The following is a 19,317-nucleotide window of genomic DNA, read 5'->3' as shown; positions in this document are numbered from 1 at the left end:
TTGCCGAGCTGATAGTGCTTTGAAATCTCGGTAAACAGTGTGGAGCGAGTCCTTGTGGAACCCTGCGTCCGCGCCCTCGAGCGGCGTTTCCCCGGCGCGGTGGGTGAGTTCGCGCGTGCGGGCATGGGCCAGCTCGTTGGCGTTGGGAACGACGGTGGAGACCTGAGGTCCCATGTGGGCCGAGAACCAAGTGATGACGTGGGGGGAGACGCTCCTGCCGCAAAGCAGGGAGGCCGCTTCCCTCGAGACCGAACCCGTGGCGAAGGCCCTGACCACCGCCCGGGAATCTGTGTAGATCTGCGGCCTGCTCTCGTCCCGGACGGCGAGGGCCACCGCGACCTGCTCCGCCAGTGCCGGAGACGAGCCCCGCACCGACTCGGCGTGAAGGCGTTACTCCATCTCCCTTTAGTGGGAGATGGAGTAATTTTTTTTTTTCGTTGCTGGTTGTGCGGCGTGTTGTATATGCAGTAAAATCTCGCGGAGACGCGGAGTGCGCGTTGCTTGCAGTAACGAAAGCAGTTCGCCTTTGCCGCGTTGGCTCAACAAGATCCTCGCCGTATCTGTGCATGCAGTCATGAGCGGAGCTGGTGCGAATACTCCACGGGAAACTCGCTTGTACGGTACAGCAAGCCACTCGGCACTGACAGCGTGAGCTTTGTAGGCGACGCAATGCACAAAACTTGTAAGGGTTCGGTTCCACGCGGCAACAGGCACCGTGGTAATGAAACGGTGCCGATTTTCGCTGTACACCGCCGAAACGCGAAAAGATTGTCAAGCAGTCGCTGCATGTTTCGACTACTGCTGGAACGTCGCGACATACCGTCACAAAAAGAAAAAACGAAAGGGAACCACTCGCGAAGAAATGCATGTGTACTTTCCACGTGTTTGGCGAGAAAAGTTGCGTGCAGTGCACTGCTGGGGCGCGATCGAGGTCGTTGTTCGGAGAGCTCGTTCAATTTTGCCGGGCGCGGCCTAGGCCAGCCGTGCGCGGCAAAACTGAATGCGCACTCTGAACAACAATTTCCGATCGCGGCCCTGCCCTCACCTACGCTGCTAATGTGAATTACCGTATATACTTGCGTAATGAACGCACTTCTTTTTTTCCTCCAGCAATTCAATGCAAAGTTGGGGGGGTGTGTTTATTATGCGGGGTAAATTTTATGGCGTTTTATGAGTAAGCGTTCTTTGTGAAACTGCTCCAAATTTGGATTTTCCTGCTCCAAAAATTGCTCCAAATCCTATTTTGGCTGTTGCACCACTTAGTCCACTTTATCGATTTTTATGGAGCAGGTTCAACTGCTCCACAGAGTGATTCAACTCAATATCTGCTCTTGATCTGTCATTTGAACATGCAACTTGTGCCCTCACTCTGTCATTGGCATGCTTTTGCTCCAAAAAGAACTGAAAGGGTTGCGCCGACTTTGGCATTGGAATTCACCATAAGTTCAGCTTTGGGCCCCTTCAGAATACAACATGCAGTGGAATCTTGTTGATACAATCTTCACGGGAACTGGAAAAAAAGCGTATCATTCGAAAATCGCATGATCCGACGTATTATCCAACCAAATTGTATTATCGGGAAATGAAAAAAAAAAAAGAACGTATTAAGCAGATTTGTATCAAGATTCCACTGTAGTCCATCTTTGCCAATAAAAAATTAACTAGGGCCGTGCAGATGCCATCAAAATCCGTGACATCACGACAAGCTGGTGCTGGAACTTGAAATCAGTGGTGTCACCTGTATTTTGTTTTTGTATCTTTTTTGGCCTTTGGAGCCTTCTTTCGTGGCAAGGCTCAACCTCACACACTTGATTTTCAAGCGACAAGTTTATCTGCCGTCGAGGGTAATCTGTTGCCGTTGCTTGTTGCATTGCTGGTTTTTGACCAGTCAGAAAACTTGTTTGTTGCCCGGAAGTTCGTGGGGCAGCTTCCACTGGTTACCATGATTGTGTAATAATATGGCTGCACCCATGCTACCCAGGCCGCCCACTTCGATCTTAATTTGCTCTTGCTACTTGCTCTCCATTGTGACAGCAAAAAATAAATGGTAAAATCAGTCTTCGCTTAGTCAAACTCGCTTAGCTAAGGACAAAGTATTGACAATGTTTTGTTGTTATTATCGAGATCAGATGCTTGACTATACACTGTTAGGCTAAGATGCCACCGAGAGCCGCAAGGCTTTATTTTTACCTACCAGGTGGTGCCACAGCATTTAACATTGTCAATGTGGAAGACCTTTTCACTAGTGGTGATGGCAAATTAATACTATACAGTCGAACCCACTTATAACAATATTAAAGCACCACAAAAATTCAATCGTTATAACCGATAATTGTTATAACCGGGTTTCATGAAAAAAAAATCAATATAGGGGGATGGCAGAGCTGTTGTGAGAAAATTATAATTGCAGGGTGGCCAGTGCCCCTCCCCACCACCTTTGTCCATCCGGCTGCTGATTGTGTTGACTCGTTTAACTGTTTAACTCTGCTTCCTGCACGCTCTGATCACGTGTAACATGCCACGGCTGTCGGCGTTCAAGAATGGCGCTGCTATAACAACTGCGAAGCGCAGGTCACGGGCGGCAAGTGAAATGCAAGCTCCGCCGAGGCATCGCATTGGTGACCTCAACAGGGGCCTTAAAAAAAAAAATTTGTCCGTCCTTCCACTCAGTGAAGATGGTTAACCAGCGAAGCTGAAACGTGCGGTCCCGGTGTTTACCACTGGGTTAATCCCGAGGGTTCATTAAAACATTTCTCAATTGTGAGGTTAAACACACGTCGGCTGAGAACGATGTGTGTTTTGACGGAGAGAGCGTCGTCACTGACAGTACACCCGCAGTCCGCCGTTGTCACTCGCATTCCATGTCTCGAGTTTGCTCGGCAGCATTAGCAGCATTATCCCGCCATTGCCGCTTGCGATTCTTCGAAATTAAATCAGTCCGTTACGTAAGACAATGAATGGCTCATACCCCCTTAAACAATGGCTCATACCGCCCATTACGACGACGACAGAAGTGAAATTCTACGCTGGAATGATGAGAGGCAACGCAGCCAGCTGTGGAAGCAGACAACGATGAACGCGGTAGCAGTGGCACGAGCACATGCCGGGCACGAGCCAGCTGCGGAAGAAGACGACAACGCTCGAGCCAATGCTGATGATGATAGTTTTCTGTGGACAGGCGATTTTGTCTAGCCATATAAAGCTTCACTTTAAAACGCAACAAGTTTGCCGCGGCAGCCTCTCAGCTTGAGAAATCCAGAAGAAACGCTGGGGCGAGATCGCTACAGGCATCTCGCCACCTACTTCTCACTGGCTTGCACGAGAAAACCCTATGTCCGTCAGGTCTGCTTGCTTTACAAGAAGCTTGCCGACATCCTTCTCTCGCGAAGGTTCCTCGCGAAAATGAAGCCCCGAAGGGACTGAATCATCTGCAGGGCCTACTGTGAGGACAATGCTGATGCAGCCTGCCCTACCGCTTCATCGCTGCCGCTATTCGATGCAAGTTCACGACGATCGCCTCATTGGTTAGAAGCACTTCCGTTTCCAAATCTATAGCAGTGCGCTTTCTTTTCACCGGCAACGTCGTGCATTGCCGATGATCAGCGCGCGGATCAGCCATATTTCGTTTCGGCGGCGAGTCAAACGAGGCTGAGGAACCACGTGGCCTGGAACGACTTCGACACAACCAACGAAGACGAGCACGAGCGACTTAAGGCCCGTTTGTAGTCCGACGTTATGCATTCGCATTCCATTCCCTTTCGGCACGGATACCCAGTAGCCAGACTTCATTGTTATAACTGATAATGCGGCACGGGGGCATTGTAGTAAGTGGGTTATTTCACCATAGAAAACATACAAAAGTTGATGGTGCAGCAGCTTCTCATTGTTATAACCGATATATTGTTAAAACCAGTATTGTTATAAGTGGGTTAGACTGTATCTAGTACACTCTGGTTAGAATCTTGGCTGCTTGGCACGTTTGCAATTTTTTTACAGGCGTACTATTGCATTTATTCGGACAGCAATGGAAATTTGTCACTACTTTTCGCTGTGTGATGTCCATGCGGTTGCCCCACACCGTGAATGTGACAGGGTCCGCTTGTCATGTCACTTGCATGTGGCTTGCATGTGATTGCCCCTGTAGTGGCTTTTTTTCTTTTATAGTAAAATTTACTAATGCAGCACTAGTCATTTTTTCTTTAGTGCCCCATTAAACATGTAGTCCTTACACTGTGCTTGTGGCTTATCATTACTGCTGTCATCTCTTTTTCCTGCGTACTATCTTATTTGCCAGCAGAAACTGGCAGATTTGACTAGCCACGTCATGCCAGTGTTGCAGACTGCTTTGATTTTGTGTAAGCAGAAAGTAGAATTCGCAGTTTTACATACCTTGCCTTGAATGATTCAGATGCACCCCAGTGCTCCTGCCTCGGTGACGCCAACGACACCAGCCTCATCAGTGCCCCCGGTGAACAATAATGGCCCGTACAAACGAGGGCGGCCAAGGAAGACGCAGGAGGAAAGTAAGCGCAGTCTCATTACGCTATGCACTATATTGCTCTGTCATTATGACAGTCAAAGTAAGCTACAAAGTTGTGCCCAAGTGAGGGGTTCTCAAAGTCGATAAATTAACATGTTGCGGGGCTAGTTGGTCACAATTTTTTTACCACAAGTGGGCGCACCAATAACTGCCCACATTGTTTTTTTCGTCTCTGGTCTTTTGCTGTACCATAATTCCGGTAGAAAGGTTATTGGACATATATACAGTCAACTTCCGTTACTTCGACTGTTAAATTCGATCTCGACTCGCGCCCATGCATTTCTATGGGCCCAGAGCTTCAGTTATTTTGATCCTAATATCATCCTTCGCCAGATAATTCGAACTCGACCAGTGAGCACACATGCGCCTGACCCCTGTGGTGACCCCAATAGCGACTCCTTTAGTGGCAGTGTCTGTCTCAGCAGGAGACAGACACTGCCACTGCCAGGATAGTGAATGCGTTTAAACACACTCTATCTCCCCTGTCGAAAACAACAATTTTTAGCCCGCCCTAGGAAGGTTTTGAAGCAATAACCGTAGCTCGCATTGACTGATTTTGGTATTTACCCGATTCTAATGCGCATTTTTTCAAATTTCATTTTTACAAGAAGATTGGGCCGAAAATTGTCTGCCTGGTGCAATTGGACACGAAACCAAAACTGTCTTTGTGACGTTTGTATGCTTGTACACATAACACAAATGTGTTGCGGCGAAGGTGCGGCAGAGCTGACTTTAGGAAACCGGCCGCCATTGCACTACTCACATACTTATTTATTTATTTATTTTTTTCGATTTATTTAGGCATACATTGCCTTGGATGAATAGACTAAAGGCAGATTAACTCTGCCTGACTAGGTTCCCTCCACCCGTCATTGCTCAGTAGCAGTGAGTAAGCAAAGTTTTTTGTTTTTTTTCCGTTTAGAACAATAACAATATCACACAAATGTAATGAAAGAAGGATCAGCGATATTAGACCCTTTCCCATTTTTCTTGCTACAAAATCGGGTGTGTGTTAGATTTCTACTTTGTTTGGGAGATTTGATGTTTTTGTGTTAGTTTTCTACTTTGAATACATAGAACGTGGGTGCTTGTTTGGTTCGGGAGTGTGTTAGAATCAGTCAAATGCAGCCAAATGAATCAGTGGTGTTTTGGCATGTTTTCTGCATGTTGTTTAATTTGACCCACTGGATAATTCGATAAATTTCATCGGGATCGATATAACAGAAGTTGACTGTACCGAGTGACCCAGCTAACACAGAGGAAGCTTAAAAATAAATGTGAAGCCTTCTGTTCAGTTGAAACTCACTGGATGTTGTTTTAACCTCCTGAATAAGTCCTTAGTCTTTCTTTTTTGTTCTTATGGATTAAATAATTAGTGCTGATTAATGGACTTTTTAATTATTAACTTTGTGGCCACAATGTCAATACAAGATTTGTCGAACACATTTGAATGCATCACTTAAATTGTTTGCAATGCACTACCAGTGCACTACCTCTCAAATATTTCCGAGGTTTAACTGTCCCGCAGTGATGCATCACTGTCGTCTTTCCTATTTTTCCTTGTCGTTCGTAGTATATATGTCAGGTTCCTTTCCAATAAAGTTTAATTTGTCAGACAGCCATCCTTGTACTAGAATATGTGCCTGCTGAGAAAGATCAAGATTGTTGTTAGATGATGTGGATGACTGACGATGTACTATGGCTGCTGCTCATGCTACAGCCCAAGCAATAGCATTTTGAAGCAACTTTGAACTTTTGAAATGACTATTGTGTCCAATGCCGAGTTTTTTAAATAATACTTTTTTGTGAGTCTTGGTGCTAATATTGCAGTGCTGTTTATGTGACATTGCCTTGTCTGTCATGGGGAACAAAAAAAAAAAAAAAAGACTGGGGAGGGGGTGCTTAGATTCGAGTAGTTACTGTTGTCAACTGAGGTACACTCCACTTCTTTCTTTTCCCAAAGTTGAGATCGACAAAATGGGACGCATATGGCACTGCAAGACTTGCGGAGTCAGTCTGCGGAAAGGTGCCGAGGACGCTGCCACCCACAAATGTACAATGTACCGGTGCCCTCACTGTTCATTTGAAACTCACAAGCCTAATGGCCTCAACATTCACATCAACTTTGCTCATACTTTCCGGTAAGTGCAGCGTCATTTCACATCAGTGCTAGCCCCTGCTTGCGAAAGTGATTGGGAGGTGACATCTCTTAGTGTGAACATCTGAACTACTATGTGCACCAAAAATACAGGCAGCTAAAGAACGACAGAAAATGACCACATTTCTTCTTTATCTGTCACCTTTAGAAACATGTCTCATATTTAAGTGCTTAGCTTTCAAGATTGCAACCTGAACCAGTCCATCAATGCTAGGCATTCTCAGGGACGGCATAATGTAATGATTCACTTTTCTCAGTTCTATTCCTTCCTTATCAAACACCGTTTACACCTGGCCGGTCCCAGTGATAACGTGGGCAGAGCACCACACAGACCACTGTTGAAACACGAAAAGGAATAGCATTGGAATAGAATGGCACAGGTGTTCTCCCTTCCAAGTACTGACCCAGCACATTGCTACTTAATTTGGGTGATCTGACGGGAATCATGAACCGGCGCATTAATCATGACGTGACCGATGGCTGGCACATGCTTGGCATCCTTGATGCTGCTAACTACTCAAAATGTTACCCGCGCAAGCACCCAAAAAGTCGTAGATTACGCCATCATCCGGCTGTAATATTATAATCATTGACATGCCAAGAGTGTGGTGCCACACACATCTCGTGTTGAGTCTATATGTGTTGAGTGTCACTCTTTGCTCTCGTGTCATGTGCATGTCCACGCTTACACTATCCAGATAACATTGCTCATTTGCTTCTATACTATTGAATATGTTTGTGTTCCCTCATCACTATGAACTACATCGACTTGTCGCACTTTCACTATGCAGAATGTAATCGTTCATTAGTTTTGTGCTTAGTTGGCACTGATTGGCTGTGCTGTCCCACCGGAGTGCCTTGGTGTACATTTAATCATCTGGCTCTACTTGGTGCTGCACTACTAGGTCTCCATGCTTCCTGCAGTGTGCGTGTGTTTATGTGTGTGGTCTTCTTTTGTGTCTGCCACGTCCTAGAGCTCTTAACCGTGCATGCCTGTCTGATAGTGGCAGGCTTCTTGGTTATTGCAAGTGGAAGGCAACACCTTTTTTTCGTGTCTGTGAAAGACTTGAAACGTTTTTTGCATCTGCAGAACAGCAAAGAGCTGATACGGCATGCTTATGTAGTTGGAATTTTTCTGCATTTCTTGGCTTGGGGTCATTGGTTAGGTAAATTGTTGGTTCTTTAATGAAGAAGCTATGTTGTATTTGAATATAACGGAAAATTCTACCTCAACCTGGCAGTTTTTGTAGAATTCTGCACACAAAGCTCTGTATGTACCTTTTATGTGACATCGTAGCAGAGGGCGACTAGAGCTCTGTTGCAGAATTGGAAAAGTGGCTGTAGCCTGAACTGATGTTTACGGTGCTACAAGTGTTACTATGCTCTACAGTGATTGTACGCGGTGACAGTGACCGACTGTGATTGTGTATCTGTGCTCCCATTCTTTCTTTATCTCTACTTTCCTGTCACTTTACTTCCCCCTCCCATCTCTCCCCAGCGTTGGGTAGCAAACCGGACCTTCCCCTTTGTTCTGTCTCGCTCTCTCTCTCTCCTTTTCATGTACACTCAGCATTGAAATGGTCAACTTCAGCCACAATTCTTTGAGCTTACTCCACTGAAAGGATGACTAATTATTAGAAATCCTTTCTGTGTAGCAAGTTCTGAGAGAGCTTGATAAAATAATTGGCAACATGTTCAGTAAATTTTACATGTAATGTCAGCTGGCAGCAGTAACAGATCCACCTCCCCACATTTCTCAAACCACGATCAGGCATCATATGACAGAACAGTTACTGCTAATTCTTGTTTGGGCATAGTCATACGCCTGAAGAAAGCCCAAGTAGAAACATCATCTTTGCTCTAGCTAATGCAAAAATTGAAGTCAGAACTGGAGGTAAGGCTGACGTTACTTTGCACCTGATGGTGCATAATTAAATCGCTATGATCAAAAGTGACATTTCAACCATCCTCAGCAAGAAAGAAAACTGTGACTTATCATTTTATTGTGGCACTACTTTAATCGGTGCACTGTGGGTGCTGTAGCAAAGTATTGCTCATAATCCACTTGCTGCATTGCACAGATGCCAGAGGTGCTGGAAAACTTTTGTGACGAAACAAGAGCGGACGTTGCACTGCACCTACTCGTGTCCCCAAAGGCCATTCAAAAATGTCACAGAAGATGACATCCCACTGGCGGTGCTCAAGCAGCTTTCCGAGCAAAAGTCCAACAAGCAGCGGGACCCTGTCCACCCGTCCAAAAAGCCATCTGAGCACCCTTCTGAACATCAGTCTGGAAACACTTCGAAGCACGAGCACGAGTGCCAACCCGAAAAGGATCCTGGTGTTGCAGACGAAGCATATACAAGGAAGAGGGGCCGCCCTCCAAAAAATAGACCTCAGGTATAACCATTTGCAAGTGTTAGAAATTCTTTCTGCAACGATGTTTCCAACGCAAGGGTTCTCACATTTCAGTGGAATAGGTGATGTCAGAGTGATATCTATGTAGTCATTGATGTGCATATGTACAATGAACTTGTTATCCATTCTCAAGAGGACCACCCCATGATATGGCCTAAATATGGGATGAAGGCCTGCAGATCAATCTCTCATTTATTACTATTTGTAGTGAGCATCATATCGGCAATTCTTTATTTTTGTTGATATAGTTAAAGATATGATTGAAACTAGTACAATATAAATGGAATACAGTAAAACCTCATTACAACAAAGTAGCATCGGGCACGAAAATACCTTCATTATATCAATACTCATTTAGGCATACATGGAGGCATCAGCACAAGGAAAAAAAAAAAGACCCCAATTGCATGGTTGTGTATTGGCACAGCAAGATTCTGACAGGCCATCAAAGTCTGCAAGAGACCCTTGGCTGGCCCATCGGCTGCAGCTTGCTTGCGCTTTCGCATTGACCTGATCACAATTTTTTTTAACAGCGAAGCTGTTTAGGCCAGCCGTAATTTGTGGTGCATAGCAAGAAACTCCAAGAAAGAAAAGAAAATAAACTTCCTTGCCGCGGCGGGATTCGAACCAGTGTACCCCAGGCCCCAAAGCGAGCGTCATAACCACTACACAGCCAAGCCTGCAGAGCATGCATTTACGCGAACCATATGATTGCGTATGAGCGTCGTTGTCTTCGTCCACAGCTGACGCGTTCGTACGCTCGTGCTCTGTGAGGTGAAGAGGTTTTGCGTGCTATGAGAAAGAGACGCATTCACGGAGCGGGTCTCCTGGAACGCGGTGTCGGCATTGGAACACGGTGTCCGTGTTGCAAGCTGCGCTATGCAACGTGTAGTGGCGACCGTAAGTCCGAGACGCGCGAAAAGAAATTATCATCATCATGAGTAATAAGACGAAAAGTTTGCGCGCACTTCCGGAAAATGCTGGGCTACGATCACCCAGCTTGCGCTGTTTCAAGCATTGCACGGCCGAGTGCAAGGTTAAGCGTTTTTTTTTTTCTTTGTTTACTTTATTATTATTATTTTTAGGTTTTTTTTTTGCTGATATCAGTGTGTATGCTTATAACGAATATTAGATTAACCAAGCTATTTTCGTGGCCCATGGAACTTCGTTACAACGAGGTTGGACTGTATTTTCATGTCAGATGTTTCTTTGTTTTAATGACGTTCGACTGTAGTGTGCTTGTTCAGAGCACTAAGACAGCAATTATTGTTCCACAGTTCTGCTTGTGCATGTGTTCTCTGTGTACAGAATCATGATTTGAACTTCAAACAGAAAACGCTGTCGCATGTTCTTTTCCTACCCGCCATGGCGGCTTTAGTGGGTATGGTGTTGTGCCGCTAAGCACGAAGTCGTGGGAACAAATCCCGGCCGCATTTCGATGGGGTCGAAATGTAAAAACGCCCTTGTACCATGCATTGGGTGCCCGTTAAAGAACCCAAGCTGGTCAAAATTAATGCAAGGATCTCCCACTACAGTGTGCCTCATAATCAGGTTGTAGTTTTGCCACGTAAAACCCTAGAATTTAATTTTTTTCTATGTCCTTTTCCATAGGGGACATTAACACTTCCTCAGCCAGCCCACGCAGAACCCAAAGCTGTTACCAGAAAACGTGGAAGACCCAGAGGAAGGCGGAAATAAGAAACTTAAGAGGTGAGTCACGGGGCACCTGATGTGGACCCTGCATGTCTGGATTTTCACTCAAAACCCACCATAGTAGCTGGTGAGCAAGTTAATCAACTATTTAATGAGCTGCCATTCTATTTAATGGCAACTTCTCAGACTGCAACCAGCAGGCCTTCGCTTACGGACAGTGAGAGGCTATTTACTTCTCTACTGATTGTCATCATCATCAGCCTATTTTTATGTTCACTGCAAGACGAAGGCCTCTCCCAGCAATCTCCAATCACCCCTGTCTTGCGCTAGGCGATTCCAAGTTGTGCCTGCAAATCTCCTAATTTCATCGCACCACCCAAGCCTCTGCCGTTCCTGACAGTGCTTTTCTTCCCTTGGCACCCATTCCGCTACTCTAAGAGAGCACTGGTTATCTGCCCTAGCATTACGTGGCCTGCCCAGCTTCCCCTCCCCCCCCTGCCTTTCTTTCTCTTAATGTCAACTGGAATATCAGCTACCTCCGTTTGCTCTCTAATCCACACATCTGTGCTCCTGTCTCTCAAGGTTATGCCTAACATTCATCGTTATGTAACACAAAAAGGAACAAACGCTAGACATGTGGAACTCGCATGATGGACTGCAAATGCGGCCATTACAACTTTGCAGCCTCGCTTGTCCCTTGATTTGCGCATGTTCGTTAACTACTGGATTGACCAAGCTTCGCTAGTTTGTTTGAGGAGGTGCCGGTGACATGGCCGGCGTTAGGTCAGCCATGCATCAAAACAAAAATATTGCTCTTTCTGCATGACTTGGTAGCCAAATTAGCGCTGTAAGGGGTCCGCACTTTTGGTCGTTCCTAAACATTAAGTCTATGGGGCCAGTGGCAGCACCGTGAAGCTTTATAAATAATCAACAAGCACGTACGAGTTGTTGGTGACTGTAACCAAAAATGAACTGCTGGCTCATTTTCTCACTAAATGTGCCAAGCTCATAGCTTCTCATATTGTTCGAGGTGTGTCATATTTAATCAGGAAACCGTCAGATATATAAAGATAAGTTGAGCACACCTACCAGGTAAGTTGGTAATCATGTGTGGTAGGCCAACAAATAAACTTAAAATGATTATTTAAGCACCTTGCAGGAAGTAATGGAACAGAAAATTACTGGCATGGCATGAAAAGACCCGAAGTCTGCAAACACTGGTAACTTGTATTATTCACAGCAACAGCACAAGAATTCAGTTCAAGCTCTACACACAAAACTGTGCTGCACCTTCCTTTTGTGCCTCAGCGCTGCAAAATGAGAGATGCTAATATCGAAAAAAGTTTACCTCTGCAATTGGCTGGAATTATTTACACAAATTCTTTTGAGTTCCAAAGTGGTGTGTCTGTCGCTTCAATGTTAGGTTGTCACCAACTATAATTGAGATTAGGGGAAAATGGAGTTGGGGGACAGGTCATGAATGCACTGGACAGCTGTTAGTCTTTTTAGCATAACAGAATGGGTCACCAAAAGAAAATACAGTAAAGAATGGCAGAGTATTAGACTCCGTATTTTTCTGCATATAAACCGCACCCCCAATTACATCACCCCAAAAAGAAAAAATCTGCGCATATAATCTGCGAAAATAGCTCCATACAACAGCGCTCAAATTTTTGCGAGAACAGTCTTGATTCGCGACCAGTCTTCAGCCAGTGGCTCTGTTCTCTACCTCTTTGACGTCACTGTCGCTGATAACCTTCAGCTTCTGCTGCGCTGTAAATGGCTGCCGTCGAGTGCAGTTCGTCGTGAACCAAGTTCTGGTTCACTGGCACCACGCGCGCTATTCGCTAACTAGCACTAACACAGCTGAAACGCAAAATGGTGACCTGAAATAGGAGAATGGGCAACCATGAGAGAGGGGAGAAGGGAGCTTCAACCAAGGAAGAGGAAAATATTTCCTTCCTCCATGGCTTTCAACACGTGGAGGTGGGTAGAGGATGAGGCTGCCTATGAGATAACTAAACTTTGTATGGCCTTGAGGTGCGGCTTCACGGCAGTTGGTGCGCAGCCGTGAAGTCACACCTCAAGGCAAAATTAGCACTGCTGGGAAACTACACTTCAAGGCAAAAAACCCATACCCCAAATTTCCTGTCAATTTTTCAAATTTTGGTGTGGATTATACACGCAAAAATATGGTAATGTGATCAGAAAATTTGCAGGCATAAGATGGTGCCAGCTGATGTAAGACGACGGAAGGAGGGATCATTGGAGATTCTGGGGAGAGGCTTTCATCTCGTAGTAGACTTTAAATAGGCTGACCACGGTAATGTCAAGTGCAGCTGTAGAGTAGGAATCATTGTTTTCAGGTGCTGCTGGGACAGAGCTGCTCCTGAGCTGAGCTGCGTCCCTGCGCTCCAAGTCTGCTGCCATCATTTGCAAGAACTCTCAACAGGGTTGGCATTGCCAGTGCTGCTCGAACACTCTCTTGTGATACATTGACACCCGCCTGTTTTCAAGCTTATCAGAATACGTCCGTCACGTGCACTCCTTGTCAACACACCTTGAAAGTGACCATCACTAATGGCATGGGTTGATAATTCTCTACATTTGATCAGCGGACCACACCTGAGGTGCTCAGCAGTGCAGACTTCAAGCATTCCCTCGCGTTCTGGGCAGCTAGCTTAAGGCCATTTTTCTGTGCTTTCTGCTCGTCTTGTGGTTTGCTGATACAGCCTCCTTTAATCTACAGCCCATTGCACTGATTCAACTTCAGAGTGTTGTTTGAAGTTCATTTGGTTCTTTGTCCACCTGATGTGGCGAGTGAGAAGGTGGCAGTTGATTTCTCCAGGGCTTGACAGCCGCAGATGAGTAGAAGGCATGTGAAAATGGCCCTCACGATGCAATTTACCATTGCAGGATGCCATTGCAAAAAGGAAAGTGCTAAAGAACTTGTGGTTTGTAGCATTTTTCAATGATGCACACCAGTTACTGCTGAACAGTCCAAAATTGTTGCATTTATTGTGGAATTGCTTATTAAAGAATTAACTTTGTTTATTCTGCCTCAAAAAGTGCACAGACCCACTGCTGACTTATCGAGCACACATACTCAGTGAAGTATCAGCAATTTCCTGCTCAAGTACCACTTCTGCACTAGTTACATTCATTACCAGTAAAGCAGACAGGGTCAATATGGTGATCATTACACGCCATGGCTAATTTGTTACAAAAACATTTGGCATACTATGAACTTAATAACGTGGTAACTTTCTGCTTAGCTGTTGTCAAAATCTGAATTCAAAACTCAAATTTGAAGACCTAATTACAACTACAACGATACTCATTGCCCTTTCAGTGGAGCACAGCCAACCAATTTACCCCGGTCAGAGTTCACCACTGGGAATCAGGATCAGGTGCTTTGCTTGTAGTAGTGCAGGGATCATTTAGCGCTGTTTGTTTTGCGCCCTTCTTTCAATTTTAAGCCACTCGTAGGAGGTAGTCGATAGACACAATTTTGTCCTTGATACATGACGCATGCCGCATTCTTCCACGAAGATTCAAGGGACAGGGACATGCATGTATCTGCACTGCTGTCTGCTTAATCAGGGAGTCGAGGCTGTGCATTAATCGAAGTGAACATGCTAATGATGAAACAGGGGTACAGTTCCTGAGCCAAGCCAGAGTAGGCCTAAGCTGGCAACTCCAGATGTGTGGATTACATTCTATACATCATCCAGCGAGTGCAATTGTCGTCAGGGCATTGACAGGGAGCCAGCCGATTGGCCAACATTGTATACACTGCTGTCGTTGTAATCATCTTGTGTGTGTGAATAATCTGCAGTGTCATATCATCGCCCTTCTTTTTCATGTAACGCTAACCTACTCTGCTGATAAAATCAAGCGTGAATGCCTGTACATAGCTCTTCTTTGTCTTTATGGACACTATGGCGTTTTTCTGTGTGCGTGCGTGCGTGTGTGCATGTTCGGTGAGGTGCACGAATGTTGGCGACAGCACAAGTACTGCAAGACTGTGTGACAGTGGCCACATTACGATAGATTGTGCTGTGGCAAAAGCAAGAAACTATTTTTTTTATGGTTAACGATACGGAGATGTACAAGTGTCAAAGAGTAACATGTAATAAACAGGCATGGACAAAGAAAAATTTACCCGTGGCCAGCTCGTGAAAGGCAAAAGTGGCATACTGAGAAGGTTCATAAGAGGGAACAAGTACTGCAGTCAACTTCCATTGATTCAACCTTATTTGGACATGCATAATTGATTTGGTCTGCCTGAACGTGGAACTACAGTATAGACCACTTATAACGTAACTGCTTATAGTGTAGGACCGGATATAGTGCGGTCTTTTCAGACTCCCGTTAATTTTCCCATAGCACTCCCTGTATACACGTATCACTTATAGTGCAGTTGCGGGAAACGAAATACCGGTTACAGTGCGGCTGCCTGGGAGTACGGAAGTCAGCAGAGACGGCGAACGCTCCTCTCAAACGGGCGCCCCAAGGAGTGGAGGAGAAGGGCACGTGGTGCGAACGAACAGCCAGTGAGGCTGAAACCAGAATCTTGAGTGCAAGTCGTGAAATATCACGGCGCGCATAGCGAGCGAGGGCCACGAAACAGCCAACCCTCGCTTCACGATAACGGCAGTAAACGAAACTTCAGCGAGCGAGCGGGCGGCGCCCGCACGGCACGGCGAAGGGTGCACGCGGAGACCGTGAAATGTGAGGGAGGAGGGTGGCAGGGAAGCGAATTTCGCCTCGGCAACTCCGCTGCTTCGGTGGCTCCCCTCACCCTCCTTCCTAGCTCCCTCACTTTCGACTGTCACCCTGCGCGCCCGCCGCTACAGCCGGCCCGGCGCCAGCTCCCCGAAGTTTCGTTTTCTGCCGTTATCGGGAAGCGGGCGTTTGCCGGCGTGGGTAGTTTCGTCGGCCGGCCTGGGACAGCGCTGCTTCCCTCTGCGCTGTAGCCGCAGCGTGCAAGGTCAACACGTGACTAGAAAGTAGAGGAAGCATAAAGGAGCAAGAAGGGTTCACTGCCATTTTCTACGCGTGGCTACGGAAGCGTGGCTGAGACGTCGGCACGTACACGCATGTTCCGACGCAACGCAGAATCGGCGACCTTGCCATTTGAGAGAGGGTAAAATGTCCGCCGTGTTTTTTTTTTTTTTTTTTGTTCGCACGCGACATTGAGGGGTCTCCCCTAAGCTTTTACTCTATGGTGGTGCCAGAGCAATGCTGGTCGGAGGCGCCGCCGCGTGATTTGGTTCAAATTAACGAGATTCGACTGTAAATTGAATTCTAGCCGCATTCCTCGACTGTCGCATACGCGTGGCGGCTCGGTGCACGTTTTGCATATGTGCAGGCCTTGAAAATTGTTGCTTTGGTTATAGTGCGTACCGCTTGCTTATAGTGCGGATATTCGCGACTCCGGCGACTTACGTTATAAGCGGTCTACACTGTTCATGGCTCCTCTGAAGTTCTTGTCAAACTGGCATTCTAACATATCTGATGTTGTAAGACCCGCACCTTCAACTATTTCTTTTTTTTTTCCCACAGACAAGCACTCGCATCAGCGTGTCTGCTAAAACAGGCTAATTTTAGCAACAGCAACAATGGGGGTGACGATACGTATCGTCACCCCCGTTGTTCCTTAGTGACCCGTTAGTGGTTGTATGTTCTGGGGTCATGTTGTGAGAATGCACTGCAGTAAGTGTGATGTACTCAGTCTCGGCATGGTAACCATAAACGTAGCTTGTGGTTTGAAAAACACTAGGAATAAAAAGGCCAACACAAAGCAAGTTGGTAGGGATTCACGATTGAAACCACAAATCCCTATCAACTTGCTAACCTTAAATTTTTGAAAAGAAAAGCTCAGATGTTACATGAGAAATGATTCACTAGAGGTGATATCAGACAGTGGTCTGCACTTGTGCTCATACATAAATGCTGTACTAATAATTCCACGATACTGGAAGTGACTGCTTCTGCATTCTAGAAGTCTTTATTACAGATGTATTACTGTGCCATGAGGCAACATCGTTATTTCAACCTAGGAATATCAAAAGATGATGAGTGTGAAGGTGAATGTTCTGGCAGGAAGTCTACTGGCATAAAAGGCAAGGCAAAGAACAAAAAGAGCCGGCTAGAAGGTGCTGTCGTTCATTGTTAAATTAAGCCCATAAAAAAAAAAGAAAAAAAGTTGCAGTGCCAACTATCCTTTTTCCATCTCTCCTTTCCTTTCATTGTTTAATTTTGTCATAATAACGTCGACTCAAAATCTCCACGGGACCTCTAGAAGCAGCTTCATGATGTTTACCATCTTAAAGGCCAGCTGCAGTAAAATTTTCACTTTGGCTAAATCATTTATAAATGAGTAGTAGGATGTGCTATTGAAGCAATCTTGACTAAGCTGCAGGGCTGACAATTGTCGAATATTCCTATTGGTGGCCAAATAGTGCCGATGGTAACAGCAGCGTTGTTGTGGTTGCAAAGGTGGACAGAACTGTCCACCTTTGCAAGCTTTTCTTGATACAGCCACTCATTTAAAAAGTAAAATTTTGCATGGAGGCTGTTTCTGTAAATAGCCTTTTTATGCTGTCCACAATTTTTCTCCACTTGGCCTTTAAGAGGCTGCCACGCACTTTCAAGAAGAGACATTGTTCTTTATATTTTTACTGTAATTGCAACAGCATGATCTTGGAAATATTGGTGGAACCTCCAACAGCAATTTAATCTGTTAGGACATTCAACAAGTGGCACACATAGCATAACCGAGAGAAAGAAGTGCATACATCTTCCGGCAGCAGTCGTAGGACGCACCCGCATGCATTGCCTTAAATTTTTTTTTTTTTTTTTGTTAGAGGCTTTATACGTTTAATAAAACTTGCTTTATACATTGCATGCTTTGTACGCAATGGTTGCGGAGTCAGATGCCTCATAAAACTGCCTAGCACTGCTGCTGTACTCTAGGGAACCGACTGCTTGTGCTTGGGGTAAGGTTGATGCACCTGTGCATTATGTGCCATCAATTAATTTTAATCGGCAAACATTTCAGATTCTAACTTTCGACTTTGCAAGCTGAAGTATGTACTTTTAACCAATGAGACTCTTGAATGTGGCTGAATTTTGCGGCTCCTTTCATTAAGACAACAAATATATGGCCATATACTTTCATACCAGTACCCCACTTATATGGGCATGCTAACCATGATTAAACTGAACCTCACTTAAAGGACACTAAAGACAAATTTGGTGTCAAGCTAAAGTGATAGATTAATGCTACAGAACGTCTAAGATTTCAATGTTATTGTGAACAGAGCTTTAGTATTTGGGAATTTTAGGTAAATGCAGGACACGATTTGAGACTGCCCTGGGACATTCAAGTACTAGCCCGGCTCTCCTCATAATTCTGCCACTATTACTCAACCGTTCATAATAAAAATATCATTGGATTTCATTACAAGATGGAAGAAAACGTTACTTATCCAGTTCTATTCGTAGAAAAAAGAACCAATTGACGTTACGCTTGACAATGATGCGGGCGGACAAAAGGTTTCGCTTCAGTGTTTCAGTTGTTTTATCACGTAGTGTTGCACTGGCTTTGTAGGCTCCCGAAACTCGCACAAACTCAAAGTATAACAGGTAATGCCACGTCCATGTGATGTTGTGGGATGCCCGAACAGCTGCAGCGGTGAATTCAACGTTCTGTCTTGGCTGAATTTCTCCATGGCCTTGCGTTTGCGTTTTGGCGAAAAATCGTAGCGTAGTAACCTTGCAAAACAGGGTGCAAGATAACTAGAAAATGTGGCTTTAGCGTTTGCATACAATGCCAGTATGATTTTAAGCAAGCATAACAATGATTCGAAGTTACCTGTATTTGTCTAAACTTGGTCCCTTTGGCTTCAACAAAGTCCTTGTGGCTCACGGACTGTTTTCAGCGAGTTGAAATAGCAAATCCATGGCAGGCAATCAGCACTGTATGGATGTAAAGCTGTCAATGTCTCATCATTCATGTGGTTTGTGTCCTTTTGTGGTGATCACTTGCCATGGATTCTCGTGTTAACCAGCAGCTCATTTTTTTATTTAAAGTGCTTTAAAGCAATGAGTAGTGTTGTTCATGAAGCCTTCAATTCGACAATTTTCAGAGCATTACTAAGAAAAAATTGTGATTAAATTATCGATACCGTATTTACTTGCATAATGAAACCCCCACTTTTCCAATCAAGAAGTGTGTTTTTTCTTTTTTCTTGCATAATGATCGCATCCCCTGAACTTCATACCATGAAGTAGGAGAGAAGCACAGTACGATTCGGTGTCCGATATGGCGTCCAGCGAGTAAAATTGTATCGGACGCTGAATCGTACAGTGTTTCTCATTACACATTAACACATTAAAAACACATTAAAAATTTTTATTGTGTTTTTGACAGATGCACTGCAAGTCATAGAGAAATCCATCTATTGCCAACGATTCAGGTGGCAGTTGGATGTCTGTAACGGTATGAAACTTTTTTTAATGTGACGGAAGCCAACTGTAT

At 45.1% G+C, this 19,317-nt stretch overlaps 1 protein-coding gene across 1 annotated transcript in view; it reads left to right on the top strand.

Moving 5' to 3' along the window:
* LOC119455745 (zinc finger protein 425) overlaps window positions 1–17,635 on the top strand; it is a 28,195-nt gene extending 10,560 nt beyond the window's left edge. The window contains exons 7-11 of the mRNA XM_037717174.2: window positions 4,409–4,523; window positions 6,504–6,681; window positions 8,780–9,098; window positions 10,728–10,826; window positions 13,136–17,635. Of these exons, the coding sequence (XP_037573102.1) occupies window positions 4,409–4,523; window positions 6,504–6,681; window positions 8,780–9,098; window positions 10,728–10,814 (699 nt within the window). The 3' untranslated portion in view covers window positions 10,815–10,826; window positions 13,136–17,635. The remainder of the gene's footprint in view (window positions 1–4,408; window positions 4,524–6,503; window positions 6,682–8,779; window positions 9,099–10,727; window positions 10,827–13,135) is intronic.
* Window positions 17,636–19,317: the final 1,682 nt, after the last annotated feature.

This window comes from Dermacentor silvarum, chromosome 6 (genome assembly GCF_013339745.2).
Source record: "Dermacentor silvarum isolate Dsil-2018 chromosome 6, BIME_Dsil_1.4, whole genome shotgun sequence".
Lineage (NCBI taxonomy): Eukaryota > Metazoa > Arthropoda > Arachnida > Ixodida > Ixodidae > Dermacentor > Dermacentor silvarum.
Note: the sequence above shows the minus strand (reverse complement) of the source record. Positions and strands in the feature narration are given on the sequence as shown.